General features: G+C 38.3%; 1 protein-coding gene across 1 annotated transcript; it reads left to right on the top strand.

The window, feature by feature from the left end:
- Nucleotides 1-5,748: 5,748 nt before the first annotated feature.
- On the top strand, nt 5,749-15,866 carry LOC101738173 (protein krueppel). The gene is made up of 2 exons (XM_021349223.3): nt 5,749-6,025; nt 12,641-15,866. The coding sequence occupies exons 1-2, from the start codon at nt 5,989-5,991 to the stop codon at nt 13,498-13,500; spliced, it is 897 nt and encodes a 298-aa protein (XP_021204898.1). The 5' UTR covers nt 5,749-5,988; the 3' UTR covers nt 13,501-15,866.
- Nucleotides 15,867-21,501: the final 5,635 nt, after the last annotated feature.

Consider the following 21,501-nt stretch of genomic DNA (forward strand, 5'->3'; position numbering starts at 1 on the left):
ACACTGTTTCTGATGTAAAAGATACACGTTACTAATTTAAAACTTATTTTTTAAAAGAAATGTCTAAGTTCTAGGTGTTATTACTTCCCCATTTTGCCTTCTTAATATTAAACTGCTGGCGTTATTATATAAGTCCTCTGTGTGTATCTCATGAGTTCCTATAATGCTAATATACTGGGCAAATCTAGAACTACCATGTCTAATTAGTTGTGACGTCAGTCAGAATGTCGGCAAAAATCGTAAGGCAAATCAATACAACATGGAAATGAATCTGTTTAAAAAGAAACGAAGGGCACGATAAATGAAGACAAATGCTGTGAACAATTTGTATTATTACATTTATGAAACTCACACGATGCACCCGTGCAACTGGTAGACGACCGCAATCGATATCACGTAAATTACTACAATGTCATTAGTAATGCATGCAATGTTTTATCTATACTTATATTATAAAGCTGAAGAGTTTGTTTGCTTGTTTGAACGCGCTAATCTCAGGAACTATTGATCCGATTTGAAAAATTCTTTCAGTGTTAGATAGCCCATTTATTGAGGAAGGCTTGTAGGCTATATAACATCACAGTAAGACCAATACAAGTGGAGCACCAATAAAGAATGTTTCAATATAGGGGTTTAAATAGCTCCTTAACATTCTATAATTCAAAAATATCTTCACTTTCTACGTAAACGAAGTGGAGGGTAAAATTTAGTGCCAAAGTAACTATTCCACGCGGACGGAGTCGCGGGCAAAAGCTAGTGTATGATATAATGGACGTTAATTTATAGATCTTTTTTTATGTTCTGGTTTTGCACTTCGTTAGCCCTCTCTCCTCTGTATGTGTAGATTTGAAGGAAGAAATTTCATTTAAAAGTTATATTCGCCTTTTTCTTTCTTGTTCAGTAATATAAATGTCACTTCACTTTTCATATAAACATTCAGTGTAAAATAAAGTTTAGAGGTATTAAGTTATTACTAATATTAAATAAAATAAATTAGATAAACTACTGAGATACGGACCAGAAAGAAGAGACAAGAATTTCAATTTGCCATGGCTCATTGAATGTTGCCGGAGTCATTCCGTACAATAAAGTCAATGCCGTTGTACCCTTTGCAATACAATGTGTAAAATTACAAGCGGTGTGGATTGCCTACCTAACTACCAGTAGGCTGAATGACCTATTCTGGTATCATCCTAACTGGTAGGCAAGATCACGGAGCACAAGAGGATGCTAGCATCTGCCCTAGCAAGAGCAGTGCTTCGCTGAATCTACCACTGGATCGAAATTGCATTCATTAAGAAGATCCGGCGAGAAACTCAAAAGGTTGGGTCTGTGGGTGTTCTCGACCTCTTTCCAGGAACTCTTCGAAGCGTACCGTATGCGATCTTTTTGGCAGAAATAGAAAATATATTTATTCATACGGCCTCACAACATACCCTACCACCGCTAGTTACTTTTTATTAGTATTTTTGAATTATCTTCTTCATTTTAAAGATTGTCATTCGTAAATACATGTCAGGTAAATAAAGAATTAACTCGTAGGTTTAGGATTGTCTTACTGGCTGGGCTACGTTTTTTTTTTTAATTTATAAAACTATTCGTTTATTGTTTTAACAAAAAGAAAAAAAAAACTGATTGTTTTTGCATCTTCTTTATAAAAATATGTTATTTCTATAAATAAGTAAAATAACTTATGTAGCATTGCAATGTCGAAATATAAGCCTCACGTGATTCCACAGTGAGTCGTCGCATTGAGTTTAATTATAGCTTTATGTACGTTCTTACTCGTTGATGTTTTTGTGTGATGGGATAAAAACTGAGTTGGGGTGGCGCGTGCTCACAAAAATGGTAAAAATAGTGAAGCGGTAAAAATAGTAGCGACTCCGCGTACAATAAAAACTCTTAATTTACGTGGTCCGCTGCTATCGGCCGACACTTATGCTCTTTATGTGTGTTGTCTTAGAGCTAATAATTGCCGCTATACGGTTTTACGGAGGCCAAACTTAGAGCCGGTAAAGTCCTGTGAAGTTACAACCTCCACGTTCGGCTGTCTCCTTTATCAATTTTATTGCGTTTCATTGTTCCGAAAGCTCTTCATGAACAGATTGAATTGCTAACAAAAATTTAATACATTTACCGATCGAAGTTAGAATTATTTCCTCAATAGATATTTGTTGGTTTCGTGCGTTCATATAAATTTTATGTAAACCAAACGTATATTACAATTTTATCATTTTATTGAGTTAAATAAGACTTAGACTTACGCGGTTCACGTAGAGTTAAAGGGTCACCGAAGACTATAGTAGATAAGGCGACGCCGCCACATGAAACATGTCTATCAGTTTGAAGTCTCAATTATTTATACAATATATCAGCCGGGTCGCCCGCGCTAAATTCCAATTTCAAAATCAAACATTATTTTCAATAATATGTATATTTTTGAAAAATGATAGTATTATATTATAAAACCGAGCACAATACATAGAAACAGAAAAAAAATCTGTGACTCAAGTTCAATGGCATTGGCATGTTCTATTTATTTTTCGTATTTCTGCCGCGAAATAGCAGACATGCGTTCCGTTTAGGAAGATGAGACAGCGTTTACAAATTCCGCTGGGACTTCAATCTCATGTCTCAAGACAGCGGCATAATTTATATGAGTCTCTCTTGCTGAATAAACTACTAGTGACTAGTTAAAAAAAATACTGTATATTTATGGTATTGCGTAGTCTGCAAGGGTTAATGCAAGCGTGAAATAACTATATACCGCAGTTGTTCAAACGCAGTTGAGACTGTCTCAAAGAGAGTGGTGAAGGCCGTATTCGCGTTTTTTTGTCCACTAATCACCGACAACCTCCTAGACCTTGAACCCATCTACCTCGAGAATAATGAGTCAACCATCAACTTCTTTGAGAAAAGTGACTTTACAAAGTCGTCACGGTAAGACGACTGAATTAGTACGAAATCTCTAAAACATTCTTCACGAGTATCGTTTATTAAAATGTTAAAAAGATAATTATATTATTTGCATTAATGAATAACATTTTGCTGCATGAGCGCTGATACATTGTCTTGTCTGTAAACTCCAGAATAACGACTCGTCTGCTCGCACTCATGTAAAAATTGATCATTGTAGTTAATTGAATTAAATACACGTTGTGAATTCATAATGTTACTATAAAGCTAAATGAAATTGTATTACGTTTAAAAACAGATTGAATTTTATGAATTACGACAAATTAATTTAATTTCACCCTTAAACATTTATTTTATTACTAGCTGACCCGACAGACTTCGTAGTGTCTCAATCGATAAATAAAAGACTTAAACTTTTGTATAAAATAAACGTAAAACTTACAAAAGGAAACGGTCCGACGGGCGCCACATCAAAGGAAAAACAAAATTGTTATTTTTATTTAATTTCTATAATTTTCATATTTATCTACCTTTTAAGCCTTCTCTGAACTTCCACAAATAATTCAAGACCAAAATTAGCCAAATCGGTCTAACCGTTCTCGAGTTTTAGCGAGACTAACGAACAGCAATTCATTTTTATATATAGAGATTTAAAACTGTAACAGCACACGATCACAAAATATAGATCCCTACGATTTGTTTAGATCAATTTAAAAGGTATACGTGTTATGCGTTGGAAATCTCTTTACCGAATGGGTGTACCTAATTGATTTGCAGATCACGATCCGAATTGTTTTTTTCAAAGCTTGCAACTAATAAGGCTGATAAATTTCGCTAACTCAATTCATGACATTACCAGATTTATTCGGCTACAGTATTTAATTCCATTATTTTTTGTGGATTAGCTAGGTATCAAATTTAATTGGATTTGATTTTCTAAATGAATAGTAAATTATGTGCACGTGTAAATGTGTACAATCATTTTGCGCAGTTTTGCTGCAAAACAGTTATGCGTTTTGTTACGATGGATGGATCTACAGTCGTTGAACAATATACAATTAATACTTCAACCTCATGAAATTACTAGGGTTCTAATGTCTATACGCTCCGATATCATTTAATACTAAATAGGCAGTGAGCCTCTTCGCACACCCAGAGCAACAAAGACTCCCTAATTATTTAACTCGTTTTGTTGAAGAATGCCATTAAAATCGTATTAGACATCATCGATTTTGCAAGATTGTTAAAATTTTTTTGGTTAACCTAATTTTCAACTGTAACCTTTGAGTTTGTAATCAAATTAATCAAATATCACTTTTTGCATAAATATATTCCCGGCAAAAATATACGCACTAAACAATGCTACATTATGTTAACTTTTATCAGATACGTGACCCCATCCTCTTCTACACTTTCTATCTTCCGACTGCTCTTGACCGATTCTTAGTCCTTATCTTGTTTACTGGCTTAACCTTTCTACTATTTCCTAATTTGCGTTCCTTCCTTCCTGGTCTAAGCAACGAAAGTTGTGATCAACCTCGCCACCGCTCGTTTCAAAGTTGGTCAAATCGGATCCCAAGAAGAGTTGAATTGAACTCATCTATCGCGAAAAGGAACATGAATAAAAAACGTTTTGTAGCTATCAATGTAACGAAATCTCAGTAAAAGAATAAATAGTTAGACAATGCAGTGTCAGAGAAACAGAATCTATATATTAATACGTGAAGCAAAAACTTTGTATCCCTTTTCACGAAAATTGCGCGGACGGAGGAGTATGAAATTTTCCACACTTATAGAGAATATAGAGAAGAAGTGCACAATGCTAATATTTTTTTAAAATAATGCATAAAAGATACATTAAATCAATAAAGAAAACATTACACACACTACATACCATGTATTTGACGCACACACGCATGCATACTATTTATTGTCAAAATTTTGTTCTTGACGTCTGTTGTCAAATTGAGATTAAATATTGTGTGTCTTTGTTAATATTTTTTATAGTGTAGTCTTGGCGAAATTTGTGATTATAGAAGTATAAAATACAATCATAATAGTGTACAAACCTACAATTCCAATTAATTATAGTCGAATTCGACTACTGCGGGACCTCTAGTAAGTATTAATGTCTCACGTTGTATTCTATTAAAAAAAAAAAAAGGATTTTATTAATATAGTGGATCCATGGGGAATGCTTTGAGGAGTCGAGAAAGGATTCGAGGATTTTTTCAGATGATCTCACCATGCTCTCTTTACCATCGCACCACTCGGCACAGGATTAGAGTTGATCCATACTTCCTGAAATTATTATGCCCATCCTGCTCAGTGACATGTCCTTCTTCAAAAGAATTGTAAAAAAGTGCAAAGGCATCTGGCTTTACATTTATTTTTACGTAGTACTCGTGATGTCTTTAAGCGACCCTAACCACATAATATTATCACTCTAGAAGTTTGTCTAGAATGTTGAAAAAAAATTGAATTGGAAGAATTGGTCATTGGAAATTTTATTACTGTACTATTTATTGTTAATAAAACGCGCGGATTACTATTACATCAGTTCTCGAATTTGTTTCTATTAATGTCAGCTAGTCTAGAACGCGCGGGAGCAACTCGTAAAACATAAAAAGTGCTTATGTGGCGCTACTCCACAGAGGGCTAAAAAACAGTCAGGAAGGAACATAATGTAGTAGCGGCCATAAAAAGTGAATGCATTGCATGCATGTGGAGTGCACCGGGGGTGGGGTGCGGAGCGGGGAGAGCGCGGCAGGAGGGGCGTGGGGGTGTGTTTACTGCGCGGAGGGGCGGACGAAGCCAGGCAAGCCGCTCACTGCTACCGCCAGTGTTGTCGTAGGTCACGACCAGAGCGCTCGCATCGCTCGCTACCCTCATTCATCCTTTTAACTCCGCGACGACACAACATGTGAACAATCTTATCTGAAATTTTCATGAAAACTGTAACGGACATTTTCCAATTTTAATCATTATATTTGAAAAGAGAATTTTCGAGCGTTTGCCGAAAGACTTTTAAAGTGTTCAAAATAAATGCATTATCCGTGAATCTGGTGTGAGATGGCCTTGTCGCTGCAGTCGACGCAGAATTCAAGAGGTTTGTGAAGTTTCAGTTATTAGTTAGTTGCCTCCGCGGTCCGCTGAAGCTGAAGGAAGTGCATGTGTGTAAAGTTTCAAAGTTGCCGGGGCGCGACATGCGTGGAGCGAGCGCCGGGATTGGCCGACACGCTCGCTACTTCCTCGCACACATGTTTATTTGCATTCCAACCTTGCAGATTCAGTGAACCGTAGCGGCACCGAGAGCGTAGCAGCGTGCTACGATACCGCTACAATATTACGTGATACGTAGAAAGCTTCTACAACCGACGATAAAAGTTTTGATCTTGTTAGACTCATAAAAATACTATTATTTACATATATGTAAGTAGAAAGTATAATAATATTTATTTATAAGTATTTATTTAAATGGTAATTAAAATCACACGATTTATTCGTTATCAACAATAATCGTTTTTTGAAGCACAAATCACGTAATATAAAAACAATAGCAGAACCGTAAATTGTTTGTGTTAATTTAAAGTCTCAATTATGTCTTAAGCTTCAAGCAAAATAGTGTCATAAAATTACTGGTATTACTGTAATTACTGGAATTACTGGTTTTAAGTGATAGATAATGATTAATTAATGATCATTAATTTTGGTTAAGGTTTGAAAATAATGCAATGGTTAACAAATTATAATCATTGCATTATACCTAGGAAATAGAAACAATTATGTCTAAATTTTTTTGATAAAATTAAATATAATGGTTTACCGACGGCACCTTGACCTTTGTTGTTTTCACGTATTGTATATGGTATGTGCATTTCTTATAATACCTACATATATAATATGAAGATAAGGGCTATATAAAAAATGATACGAAAATTTATTTATTGTGAATGAATTTTGAAGTTTGTTTTTAAAACTGGTACTGAATCAATAGCGTCATCGTTATCAAAGATCATTAACCTTTTATTTGTATAATATTGTGCTACTATTAATTTACAAAATAGTTTTAAAATGAAATTGAAATCAATAAAATAAAATTAATTTTCCTTCAAAACCCGGAACAATGCAAAAAATATATATTTATAAGCTCACTTACGTATTTGGTATTCAAAGTACCAGGTTTGGTTCGTGCGTCACATAAATTTAATCGTAAATCGTAAATCTTCTTTTTTTTGTTCATTATATTGAAGCTACTAACTTAACTTAATATTTAACTTTAACTTAATTTCAAACACAAGTGAAGCTTTTTAAAATATTCCTATTTCTAAACTTGTGTCCTAGCTACAAGTTGTATCATATTATTGAAATAAAAACCTTTTAATGTTTTTCATACTAAAGTAATAAATTTATTAAGTTTATTTTAATCACTTTAATCAAAGCCAATTAAAACCGTAATGGTAATTTACAACGTTAACAATTCGTAATAGTATGTTGTAAAAAAGTAATTTTCAGTAATATTTATTTAATGTTATATAAATGTATTGTAATGTTATTTATGGATAGACGTACTACCAGATGTTAAGTGTTGAAATCCCAATTGTAAGGACTGTTTTTTGCATAAAATTGGAAATTATGATTACTTCTCGGCAGAAATATGCAGCTTAATAGTACCTAATCATATAGAATTCCAATACACTCTTACAAAAAACACTAAAACTACCATAACAAAAAAGCCAATTAAAGTTATTTTTATACGAAATCAATTAAAAATTCAATAAATTTGCAATAAAGTACCATCACATTTAATGTACCATCACAAAAAATTGTATTGGTAGGTTGTAACTCAGTATTAAGAATTGGACGAAGAGGAGGACTTTGGTCTTCCTATTCTCGCTCTTTTTTTCTGGAGGCGCCGGAGTCCGACATAACCCGGTCTGTTACCCCTCTCGACCGGGTATCCGTAAACGGATTCTCCAGCGTAGAAAAAAAAAAGGTTGTAACTCAGTATAACTCAATATTATCTTCACTCATCATCATGAAAAGTGTATGATAGTTTTATATACGTGCTTAGTCAATGTTGCTCATGGAATTTATTCAATGCCTTCCGCTAAGAGCTTCGTTTAAAACACGAAGAAGAACGGTATTCAATTCTATTATCAAAACAACATACCGGGGCAACCTACAATTAAAAATTCAACTGGTTAATGAATTTGTTTTTTACAATCCACTAGATAATTGAATAAGCCGATGGACCATCTGATGTTAAGATTGTCAGAACTCAACATCATAGTGCCAGTATCCACTTTGAAACGTGAGGCGGAAAACTTAAGCGTAACGTACATGTAAAGTACAATAGGCTAAACTACGTAGCTTTGTAGGCAGACGAGCATAAGACTTTCTTGATGGTAAGTGGTGACCATCGCTCATGGACGCCAGTAACGCCAGGGGCACAGGCAAGTCACTGCCTACCATTGAATTAATGCCAATGAATTATTACCATTAATCTGGAGACTCTAATCCTGAGTTCTCCAAGTTACTTCTAGTACTTCCCATTATCCGACCGTTATTACATCCGTCCACCAAAGTCCCTAGATCCAAACTTCCTATTTCTATCTTAGTCCCTAGGGGTAAGACGCATATATGGGTACCAACATCCAGTCTATTTTTAGCGAAGTAATTTATATAGTATTATACAATCGTTGTAATAACACAACTGATACTTAAATCATTAGTCACAAGCTGCAACGGCATTCAGCTTGCTGAGTTCAAGGGTTCCAGTAACCGCTGCGCTTAATTCAGAGCTTTCTTAATGAATAAACAAAGAAGAGAAATGTGAGAAGTAGAGAAATATCATGTAATAATAATCTGCTATAAATCTAAATTCTACCACCAGATCACGATATAGCAGATATAGAATAAACAATGAATAGTTTTTGATGGTACCAAGATTATAAATAATTAAATTAGCCAATTTGTTTTATGTTTGTGCTGTAATAACCATTATAGGTTGACCGAACTATTTTATTGAAAAAGGAATTCCAGCAGACGCATTTTATTTATTTTATACGAAGATAAATAGACGAACTCATGGAACTCCTAGTGGTTACTGAAGTCCATACACATCACATGGAGAACGCGACCACAACACGCCTTGAAACATGACGTCAACTTCGCAATTCTTTTGTATAACTGCTGTTCCCACCCTTCAAAGGGAAACACGTGACTACATCGCGGAAGAAATAGATGGGATGGAGACTACCTATTTGTGCAGGTGGTGACGTTAGCAATACATTGGTATAGTACGAAAAGATCGCCGCTGCTCAAACTCTGTCGGATCTCTCAGTTTTCTTCTACGGCACCTACTGGAAGAGATAGGGTTGGACAACAAAAATATTTAGTGAGTTTGTAAGTTAGTTTAGTTAATTGACAATTAAAACAATATAAATACAAGTTGAAAAGATTACGTAAGCGAGGAAGCCAAAAGAAATTCGGCGCGTAGTATATTGCGCTTAACCCTAAACTAGGAATCCATATGAAGTCTTTAATCTGTGCGGCTACTCTCCGACTAGAGGCTAATCGCATTACATTATTCCGAAATTAGGACGGACATAAAGTAATCGTCGACTAATATATCACTCACGTAGAATTTTTCATTGAAATAAAAATGACTAAGTAAGTTTTGCAGGGTAATTGTAAAAAGTAATGCTTGTTACTGTCTGTTAAAACAATATCGAGGTATGCTCGACGCTTATCTCATCACCAAGAAACTAATAATAATATCATACTAAACTATCCCACGATGTGAATTTCATTACATATAAAAAAAAAAAAAACTCTGTCTTTATCGAATTAAACGTGCATAAGTAAACTCATTTATTCCAATAACAAGTTATAAAAAATAGTTCAAAACCAAAAGCGAAGGAAAGAAAGCGAGTTACATAAAATCGACCAAAGTATTTGTACGTTAGGCTTTTTATTAATCAATCTGAAAGCCGAGATTTCGCAAAGCAAAAAGCCTCACAAGTGGCGGAGTAACAATAAAGATGTGTCATTGACACGTCCGTTATCGGCTGAACCCTTACGCAATAATGAGTTATGGAGTGGTGAGCCGCAGGCGACTCCATAAAAGTATTGAATATGGGTTATTGACAAATATTTATGGCGTATAAAGAGGGGATAATTACAACTCTTTAGGACATAAAAAGCGGCACACGGAAGGGTGCGGTGCGCTGTAAAAATTTATCGCCGACACTGTCACCCGACGGCTAATAAAAATGGAACATTATTTAGTTTCTTTTTACGAAACAGCGACTTTTGTCAATTACTAATACAAAATTGAATACTTATCAGCTAGGGTTTTGAATTTTTTGGAAGATCGTGTTAATTTTGTTATCTAAAATTCAATACATAAATAAACTATAACACTTCAGAATTACTTATTATGAAGAATAGCGTCATAGCAAATGTTACCTAGCATGTGTAACTTGATTATCCCACGGTTCCATGTGGTCTTAATTTGGAATTTAGTTCGATCTTTATACAGTAGTCTGTCTACTTTGTGCAAAACGTAATTTCATTATTTTAGTTTCAGCTCTCATTCTTGTCACAGAAAAGTATGTATTTACGCACAGAAATAATTATTTTGTTACACATATTTATTTCCAAAATCGGTTTCTAAGACGAACAAATATCCAGAAAGGCAGCTACAATCGGCTAATTGAAGTCACAGAGACCTAAACATCACATCATAATCTTTTTTGTCATTATCTTCAATATACTTACGCAGTTTTCTTACAATTTCGTAATATACTGTCATTACATTTTTTTTTGTTTTTAACTGGATTTTCTCTTGTCATTCGAAAAATAAGGGTATTTACTTGTTGAAACTTGAACATTAAGCCTGGTGTTGTAATTCTGATCACATCACAGGGACGGCTCGCTGCTTGTCCTACAAACATTGAAGAATGTTATTAAAAAGTTATGGGATTATCTCGTGGTACGTGCCGCGCGAGACGCTGCCCCTAATCATAACTTTAAAAATTATCTCATCCGAGAAATTTTACATTCACTTTGATAATCAGTTACGATATGGATTATATTTATAATATACTAGCGGCCCGCTCCGGCTCCGCTCGGGTCTTTAACAAAAATTTCAACGATATTTGACGTTGTTTTATTTTTTAAAATAAAACAACACTTATTGCGGCATAATAACTGTAATAGTTAGACATATGCTGTCGCGACACTTTTTGTAAATAATAATGCGTTCTACAAAGTCGTAGTACATTATTTTATTCTATCATTAATAGTTTTTGCAGGGCACTCGATGTAAAGAATATTTTTGGTAATATTTTTACACCTTGGGTTACATTATTGGAGTTTTAGTAAGGATTCCTAATTTTTTTGAAAAAGATTATAGTCTATGTCACTTGGGATGAGTGTAGCTTCCAAACAGTGAAAGAATTTTTCAAATCGGTTCAGTAGTTTCGGAGCCTATTCAATACAAACAAACAAATCTTTCCTCTTTATAATGTTAAGTATAGATAGATATAGACTAACTATACGGAGACGTAGAAATGCTTTGTTACAAACAAAATAACGAAGTTGCGGCAACTCTCGCAGATGACAAAATATTTTGCCTTTTTCAATTAAGTGCGACGGTGAGGTCTCAGCTCGGCTCCGGGAATTAATTCGACAGCTAAGTAGATAATGTACGGAACTCCCTCCTCGCGCCGCCTCTTCACGCCTCGAGGAGAACTTTCAATTATGATTTTGTCTAATTTTAATTAAGTGCTCTCAAAAAGGCTTTTCTTCAACGAAATTAATATTTGAATATAATTTGGGCGGAGCGGGCGGGCGGAGTTTGCCGCTCGAGGAATAATTAATTCCATTATATAGGTAAGTGGTCAGGTCGCTCCCGGCCCGACATTCGTGTATTCTTGCTGACACTATAAACTTACCGAACTTCATTGTTCTCTAATTTCAAACAATCAGATATAGGAGTAATAATTCTTAAATAAGAGGGGATACATATTTATTTCTTCGGTAAGACTAGTTGACCCGGCAGACTTCGTAGTGCCTCAATCGATAAATAAAAGACCTAAACTTTTCTATAAAATAAACTTAACACAAACAAAAGGAATCCGTCCGACGGGGGATACATCAGAGGAAAAACAAAATTTTTATTTTTATTTAATTCCGAGCATTTTCAAATTTACCTTTTAAACCTTCTCTGGACTTCCACAAATAATTTAAGACCAAAATTAGCCAAATCGGTCCAGCCGCTCTCGAGTTTTATCGAGACTAACGAATAGCAATTCATTTTTATATATATAGATTAAGATAGATTATTGAATGTATTATAAATTTCAGATTTAAATTAGGAAAACTTTTCAGAATTCTATAAAGCAATTTGCGCAACAGGTCGGGACGGAAGCGACCTGCAGCCGCGTGATTGCGACCAAATGTTTCCTTCACACAATCTGGCTTAGTTTTTACCAAATTTTTTGTTCTCTTTGACTGATAAGTGTGCTATTGATAGTTACTTTTTTTGTTGTTTTACTAACTTGTTTATTTAGGTCGTAAATAGCAACGTGGACATTTTAGACTAAATAAAACGATTCGCGAATTAATATTATACAAAAATTTCGTATATATATTTTTTTTGTTGTTTTAATAATGACATTTTCTTGCTTATAATTCGTTATGTTTTGTCGTGCAGGTGTATCAGTACGACCTCTTTCTACAATGCGTCAAGAATCTCTTCCGATGCTGGCGGAGAGACTGCTTGCAAGCCGCGCTGCCGCTCTGGTAGCAGGTCTACCGGCCGAGCTATACTCGGGTGCGCTACTGGCAGCGTGGCCTCCGTCGCCACCTACGCCCTTGCTTCCACCACCCGAACTGGATCGTACTCGTAAGCGACGTCGCACGCCTAAGCTCGATGACCAATCTACTGCACCACCTTCGCCACCGTCCTCAGGTTCTTCGCCTGGTGCAACCGACCCGCCCCGCGATAAGCTCTTCACCTGTAAAGTCTGTTCTCGTTCCTTTGGTTACAAACACGTTCTGCAAAACCACGAACGGACACACACGGGAGAAAAGCCGTTCGAATGCAGCGAATGTCACAAAAGATTTACTCGTGATCATCATCTTAAGACACATTTACGTTTGCACACCGGTGAGAAGCCCTACAGCTGCCCACACTGCCCTCGTCATTTTGTCCAGGTTGCTAATTTACGCCGCCACCTCCGTGTGCACACTGGAGAGAGACCATATGCTTGCACTCGTTGCCCTGCACGTTTTTCTGACTCTAATCAACTAAAGGCACATGCGCTAGTCCATGAAGGCGATGCTCCTTTTGCTTGCCGATGTGGTGCAAGATTCAGACGAAGACAAGCGGCTGCTTTACATCGATGTGCGAGCGCTGGATGCGAGCCCGACACTCCAAGTCCTCCGGTGGCAACTGCATCTGATTGGCGTTGGGACGAGTGGCCCGAGCAGACGGAGCCCGAGGATCTATCACTGCCGCGGCGACCGGCCACGCCGGATTCGCCGACCGACTTGCGCATGCACTCCGCGTAGTCGTCGTGCGCCTCTTAAGCGCGCCGCTGAGCCGGTATACGAGTTCCTCCCCCGTAGAATCGCGTCTATTCTGTCAAATTAATTATGAAAGTTAGATGTCTTTCGTCTCTAGTTTTTAGTGTAGTACAATTCTTTACCTGAATTCCAGTCTCTTTTATAATAATAATAGTTATCATTGGGTTACCTAACGACGTAACAACGGTTAAGTTTTTGTAAATACATTACGTTTTTCTCGGTAAGACTACCGGGTTCAGGCTCGTAAGATAGTCTTGACTATTCTTTTTTATGTCTTTGTATTCGCAATGCTCGCTGTAAAAGGCTCTTTTTTATTTACGTTACAATTTAGAATTTTACTGTCGTACAATTTGCATAATCTCAAGGCAAAGCAGAGTAAAAACTGCACGGTTTTGTTCTTTTGTTTTGCAAGTTGCAAAAACAGTAAAAGAGCACCTTGCACAAAAGATCTTTTTTGATTTATTTGAACTGATTTATTGTTTTCTATTGAACCAAAACAAATCGTTATGGTCTATGAATCGATCTTTATAAAGCGTCTGTCCTTTGGCTCATAAATTTGTACATGACAACTTGGTGTTGATTCAGACAACATTTTCAACAATCGATTCACTTTATTTCGCTTCATTGAGAGATTTATATACTCTCAATTCCATCGTCTTGGATTTGCTTTTATTATATTTGACAAATTTCTTAAAATGTTGTTATTAAGAAAAGTTTATCACCTTCAAACGATAATAATTGACTTTAGAACGAGATTAGTATAAAAAAAGAGACGAAAATTCAGGAGAAGAATTGAATTTGCATGGACTCCGTGACGACAGCATACACATGACAGAGACGCTTCATGCTTTTGTATATATGCTGACATTTATTAGAAAATTATTTATTATTTATGTATTAGTTTGTAGGTGTTCCAATAAATGTATTTACGGTATTTATTCACATTAGAGATAACCGCGTTGGCTATCATTGTACATAAAGTATTTGTCTAGATGTAAGAATTGTTGTAGTAAAACAGATAGTTGTCTTCTATCAGATATTGTGTGTAGGTGTAATGTTCTTATTGGTGGTATCTCTATAAATTATGAACGATATATTATAATATGAAAAGTGTTATTGAATATAAAGGTAAAGGGAGACAAAGAGCTCACAGAATTGATTTAAAAAATGCTACGCGTGAAGTGTGACCCAACGAAGCATGCGTCATGTGTTGTACATACATTTGCTAAATTATATTTCAATTCTTTGAGTTTTCTGTCTACGTGCTATGGATGAATCCACTCTGTGGAGCCGTTAGTTTGCGAACGGTTTTGAGCAATTTGTTCTACGGGTATTAGTTTCCTACTAGATGTATCGTGTTTATTTTCTCAATGTTAATATAATTTAGGAACGTAGTGTTGTCCTTGACGGTTTTTGCGCACACGATTTATGAATACTGCATGTATATATTTAATCTGTAATATTTGTTGATTGTTTTTATTTTATTTTATCTCTTAGATAGTAATAAATGTCGGTGCGTAGGGTCTCATTAGAGACGTTAGTTTACGAAGTATATTTTCCAAAGAAATTATTGGTACAAATATTGTAATGTACAAATTTAAGGTGACGTTCCGATTAGAAAGTTGTAATTGTAATTCGATGTTGCAATGTTTTAATATTACTAATAGTTAGTGTAAAGTTAGGCAAGCGTGCCATTATCTACCTCATTCGACTATACCACGTCAGGGTAAAGAGCCAAAGTTCTTGGAATATTTTCTATTGTTTATCTCTGTCGGGATAATGTACTATTGACAGGATTTAGTGTAGCTGATAGCGAACTATCGCCACGTAACAAACACCATTTGAGACTGATATTCTTTTCATTATGTTTGTTTGCCGATACCGCCCTTATTTGTGGTACATTTACATACCAACGTTACACGCGTTAAGAGGTAAATCTTAATGCAATTATTTATTTAAAAAGTATTCGTATTCAAAGTTATAATTAAAATGTCTTATTATAAAATAAAATAAAAATGTTTTCGCCATTACTGCAATCGATTTAAGTTCCTATTTACTTAACTGTTTTAATTAATTTGTTTTTCTTTATTGTTTGTATGATTATAGCTTAGTTGTAAAAGTTTATCGGAAGAGTTCGACTTCTGGCAAGTCCTACATCGCCGACTTTCAATTGAAACTCCTTAAACAAATCTACCTCATCTTTTGCCATCATACAGGTGTTTCGTTTGAAACAAAGTACTTGTACAAATATACATATAGATATAATTGTGACTACGATACTATAAATATATGTATGTATTTCTTATCGGTGTCCAATACTTATTGAAATAAAAAAAAATGTTTGTTATTTATTTTTTCTAAGTTTTATTGAACCCATCTTTATATTAATTAACTCACGAATTTTAAATTGTAAAAACCACTACTATTAATATATATTTCCCAAAACATACATATGAACTCATATTTGCTTACGTGTCAGCATAAGTACCCAAAGAGTCACACAGACACGACATTGCTGGTTCTGGACTGTAGATCGAAAAAAATGATTGCCTTTGGAGGCAGACAAGCATACGGCCCACCTAATGGTAAGTGGTTACCGTCGCCCATGGACGTCAGCAATGCCAGGGGCAGAGCCAAGCCGTTGCCTACCGTTTCCTTAAGTTAGTAGATAGTAAGATACCTAAATAGTAGATACAAAATTTTCTATTGCTCGTCAACCATACTAGCTAGTAGGCCTTAAGTTAGCAAATGCACCGAGTTATTAGTGAGGGGATTAAATTAGAAATTAAAGAGGACGAAGATTTTTTATTAGTAGTGGGAGCACGGTATCATCTATGGGCTCCCGTAACCCGCCAATCTAGGTAGGAAGTGAATACCAAATCTGTGGGTGTGTTGCGATACACATGCCTACATTGGACAATAACATGTCCTCAATTACTTGCCGATTCTTCTCAGTTTTTTTTTTCCTACCTTTGCTGATAACCTTGAGAGGCTATTTCAGCTTCACCCTAACGTGTGTAGGTGAGCTCACGGGGCTCAAACCGGAGTGTTGCTAACACGAACCCTCGCAAGAGCCGGGCTTCGCAGAATCTACCACCGGATCGGAAACGCGACCCACTGAGAAGATCCGGCGAGAAACTCAGTAGGCACTCTTCACAGTAGTGAAGCTGCATTCGTATTAGAAGTGCCTAATTATGGAAAAAACAGCTGAACAGCTTTTGGAAATAATCTCTATCTCTAATATATTTTTATTATTTGCTGACCCCTAAATTCACCACATGGTCACATCTAGAAAATAATATATATTATGTTTTGACAAGTTTTTTCAAGTTACCTTTTTTTTTATTGCTTAGATGAGTGGACGAGCTCACAGCCCACCTGGTGTTAAGTGGTTACTGGAGCCCATAGACATCTACAACGTAAATGCGCCACCCACCTTGAGATATAAGTTCTAAGGTCACAATTATAGTTACAACGGCTGCCCCACCCTTCAAACCGAAACGCATTACTGCTTCACGGCAGAAATAGGCAGGGTGGTGGTACCTACCCGTGCGGACTCACAAGAGGTCCTACCACCAGTAAAACCTACGAAAAACCGAAAAAATGACTCGTATAGTAAGTAATGAGTGCTCCGTAATTTCACACTACTAAAACACCATGGGAAGCTTACCTTCGAAAAAATATATCATTAAATGACCAAAAAATGAACGAGCATGTCTTTGTTGTTAAAAATAAAGCGATCTTTACAATACCGTAAATAAAAAAAACAGTAGGTACTGACTGAAAAAACGTACTTATACAAAATGTATTTTTCGTAGTGCAGAAAGGTTTTAATTGCCTAGTATTAGATTATTGTAGCTCATGGACAACACGAAGGCCGTCGTGCCGGAGTCGGAGACCGGAGTGGATCCCGGCGATCGCACGCAGAGTGGACTGGGGGCCCTTCCATGCCCTGCGTCAGTCTCTCACGCAATCCGTGGTCGAGCACGTACTATGTTCCGCGCTTCATTCAGGTGTTGCCTCGATCTCACCTCCAACATCCTACCTCTCCTAATCCTACTCTCCGAAAATTTTACAACTATGAAGTCGACAAAAAAAAAAGAAAAGGGTTTCACAGGCGGTTCCCCATTCCACATTTAATGTGGATTTCAGCAATGTCAGGGGCCTACATAGCAACCTTGACGCCGTACACCACCACCTTGAGACGGCGCAGCCTGCCCTGCTTTTTTTAACGGAGACGCAGATATCTGCTCCGGATGATACCTCATACCTTGAGTATCCCGGCTACGTATTGGAGCACAACTTCCTGCGTAAAGCCGGGGTATGCGTATTCGTCCGGGCTGATGTCTGTTGTCGCCGTCTTCGGGGCCTCGAACAACGGGACCTGTCCCTCTTGTGGCTGCGCATAGATCACGGGGGCCGTAGCCGAATCTACGCGTGCCTGTACAGGTCCCACAGCAGTGATGCAGGTTCAGCTCTGTTTGAGCATGTGCAAGAGGGGACTAACCGCGTGCTTGAGCAGTACCCATCTGCGGAGGTGGTGGTTCTTGGAGACTTTAACGCTCACCACCAAGAGTGGTTGGGGTCCAGAACCACTGACCTCCCGGGTCGGACTACCTACGATTTCGCCTTGGCCTACGGCTTCTCCCAGCTGGTGACACAGCCCACCCGTGTCCCAGATATCGAGGGGCACGAGCCTTCTTTGTTGGACCTTCTGCTGACCACAGATCCGGCCGGATACAGTGTGGTGGTCGACGCTCCGCTTGGATCGTCTGATCACTGCCTTATTCGTGCTGCCGTACCACTCTCTCGTCCTGATCGTCGAACGACGACCGGGTATCGAAGAGTTTGGCGGTATATGTCAGCAGATTGGGATGGATTGCGTGAATTTTACGCATCCTACCCATGGGGGCGGTTCTGCTTTTCCTCTGCTGATCCTGACGTCTGTGCGGACCGACTTAAAGACGTGGTGCTCCAGGGGATGGAATTGTTTATTCCCTCCTCTGAAGTGCCCGTTGGGGGTCGCAGCAGACCCTGGTATAACAATGCCAGCAGGGATGCTGCACACCTCAAGCGGTCCGCATACGTGGCATGGGATAATGCCAGGAGACGTCGGGATCCTAACATCTCAGGGGAAAGGCGGAAATATAACGCCGCTTCCAGGTCCTACAAGAAGGTAATTGCCAAGGCGAAGTCGGAGCACGTTGCTAGAGTTGGCGAGCGATTGAAGAGCTATCCCTCCGGGAGCCGTGCTTTTTGGTCGCTCGCCAAAGCTGCAGAAGGAAACTTTTGCAGGTCTAGTCTCCCACCACTGCGCAAGTCCGATGACAATCTGGCCCACAGCGCGAAAGAGAAGGCTGACCTTCTGGTCAAACTCTTCGCCTCGAACTCGACTGTGGACGACGGGGGTGCCACACCACCGAGCATCCCCCGGTGTGATAGCTCCCTGCCGGATATCTGCTTCACACAGTGTGCAGTCAGGCGGGAGCTCCGACTCCTGGACGTTCATAAGTCGAGTGGGCCAGACGGCATCCCCGCAGTGGTTCTGAAAACGTGCGCCCCTGAGCTGACACCTGCGCTAACGCGTTTGTATCGCCTCTCTTATTGCACTAACAAGGTTCCGTCTTCATGGAAGACTGCTCATGTCCACCCTATCCCCAAGAAGGGTGACCGGTCGGACCCATCGAGCTACAGGCCTATCGCGATAACTTCCTTGCTTTCCAAGGCGATAAAAACACAAGTTTGCGCGTTCACTGCGAAGAAGGACCCCTTTGTCATGGCGCCGCAATTCCAAGGAGTATCCCTGCAACCTTCCGAGAGTATCGGGATACTTGGGGTCGACATTTCGAGCGATGTCCAGTTTCGGAGTCATTTGGAAGGCAAAGCCAAGTTGGCGTCCAAAATGCTGGGAGTCCTCAACAGAGCGAAGCGGTACTTCACGCCTGGACAAAGACTTTTGCTTTATAAAGCACAAGTCCGGCCTCGCATGGAGTACTGCTCTCATCTCTGGGCCGGGGCTCCCAAATACCAGCTTCTTCCATTTGACTCCATACAGAGGAGGGCCGTTCGGATTGTCGATAATCCCATTCTCTCGGATCGTTTGGAGCCTCTGGGTTTGCGGAGGGACTTCGGTTCCCTCTGTATTTTATACCGTATGTTCCATGGGGAGTGCTCTGAGGAATTGTTCGAGATGATACCAGCATCTCGTTTTTACCATCGCACCGCCCGCCACCGGAGTAGAGTTCATCCATACTACCTGGAGCCACTGCGGTCATCCACAGTGCGTTTCCAGAGATCTTTTTTGCCACGTACCATCCGGCTATGGAATGAGCTCCCCTCCGCGGTGTTTCCCGAGCGCTATGACATGTCCTTCTTCAAACGAGGCTTGTGGAGAGTATTAAGCGGTAGGCAGCGGCTTGGCTCTGCCCCTGGCATTGCTGAAGTCCATGGGCGACGGTAACCACTCACCATCAGGTGGGCCGTATGCCCGTCTGCCTACAAAGGCAATAAAAAAAAAAAAAAGGCACCTGAAGTATGCAAAACTATACAAAGCACGCGGTTTTACCTGCGCTAAATTTGTTTAGAAAAATTGAAACATGTCGTATATTTCCAGGATAAAGACCTGATTTTGTCTCTTTCTCCATAAATTACCAGTTGATTTTTAAATCCATTAGTATCAATACACTGTCGTATTATAATAGCAGATATACCCAGCTTTGCTCGGATTATGTAATTTACGACGATATAAAGAATCGTATATATTATGTATTTACTGGTGGTAGGACCTCTTGTGAGTCCGCATGGGTAGGTACCACCACCCTACCTATTTCTGCCGTGAAGCAGTAATGCGTTTCGGTTTGAAGGGTGGGGCAGCCGTTCTAACTATACTGAGACCTTATATCTCAAGGTGGGTGGCGCATTTACGTTGTATATGTCTATGGGCTCCAGTAACCACTTAACACCAGGTGGGCTCCACTCGTCTAGCAATCTAAGGAATAAAAAATAAAAAAAAACAATTAATCTAGATTATAATCGATCTGGATGCGAATTTCTTCCAAATTCGTTCCACCATTTTTGGGTAATAGAGCAACAAACTAATATTTATGACATTAGTGTAGTTCAATAAAAGTAGTACAACTTAGGGAGTTATGCAATGTTATGTACCGTGTGGAGGCCGCGCGGCGCGCTATGCATTTTAGCGTAATCGTTTAGAGAGTATAAAAGAGCAACCGGCAGACTGGTTCTGTCCTAACAGGGTATCATAAAACAACAGTTGCATTTATGACGCTTCTCATACTGATACTATACTGATATACTAATAAAAATTAAACAAATTTAAAATAGTATAGTTTTATAGCATAGTTAGGCGAAGCAGCTCACGGCCTATCTGATGTTAGGTTACCTTAACCCTCTAGACCTACGCTCGCAATGGTTCGACTAACACGTCACTCTCTGAAGGAGGCTTAAGAAGATACACAATGCTTAGAATCGGGGCTATTTTGATAGAGAGGCACGTATCATCTTATAAAGTATTCTTTTTTTTAATTGTTTATATAGGTGGACGAGCTCACAGCTCACCTGGTTTTAAGTGGTTACTGGAGCCCATAGACATCCACAACGTAAATGCGCCACCCACCTTGAAATATAAGTTCTAAGATTTCAGTATAGTTACAACGGCTGCCCCACCTTTCAGACCGAAACGCATTACTGCTTCACGGCAGAAATAGGCAGGGTGGTGGTACCTACCCGTGCGGACTCACAAGAGGTCCTACCACCAGTAAAACTCCTGGTACACCAGTATTCGGTTTTGTATCGAAAATTTTATTAGGCAAAAATAAAAAAAAGTTGATAATTTTTCTGGTAAAAGATGGCCAGTGGTCCTTTGAATGAGAAAAGCGTGTAATTTATCTAAGATCGGCCGTAAGTAATGAGTTGTCGCACTAATATAACGATATCCCCCTATACATCACACGGAACGCACACACG

Source organism: Bombyx mori, chromosome 13 (assembly GCF_030269925.1).
Source record: "Bombyx mori chromosome 13, ASM3026992v2".
In the NCBI taxonomy this organism is placed as follows: domain Eukaryota; kingdom Metazoa; phylum Arthropoda; class Insecta; order Lepidoptera; family Bombycidae; genus Bombyx; species Bombyx mori.

Coding starts and splice junctions, on each gene's coding strand:
- LOC101738173 (XM_021349223.3), top strand. CDS start 5,989: ATGGCCTTGTCGCTGCAGTCGACGCAGAATTCAAGAG. Junction 6,026..12,640: donor GTCGACGCAGAATTCAAGAG/GTTTGTGAAGTT, acceptor TTTGTCGTGCAG/GTGTATCAGTACGACCTCTT.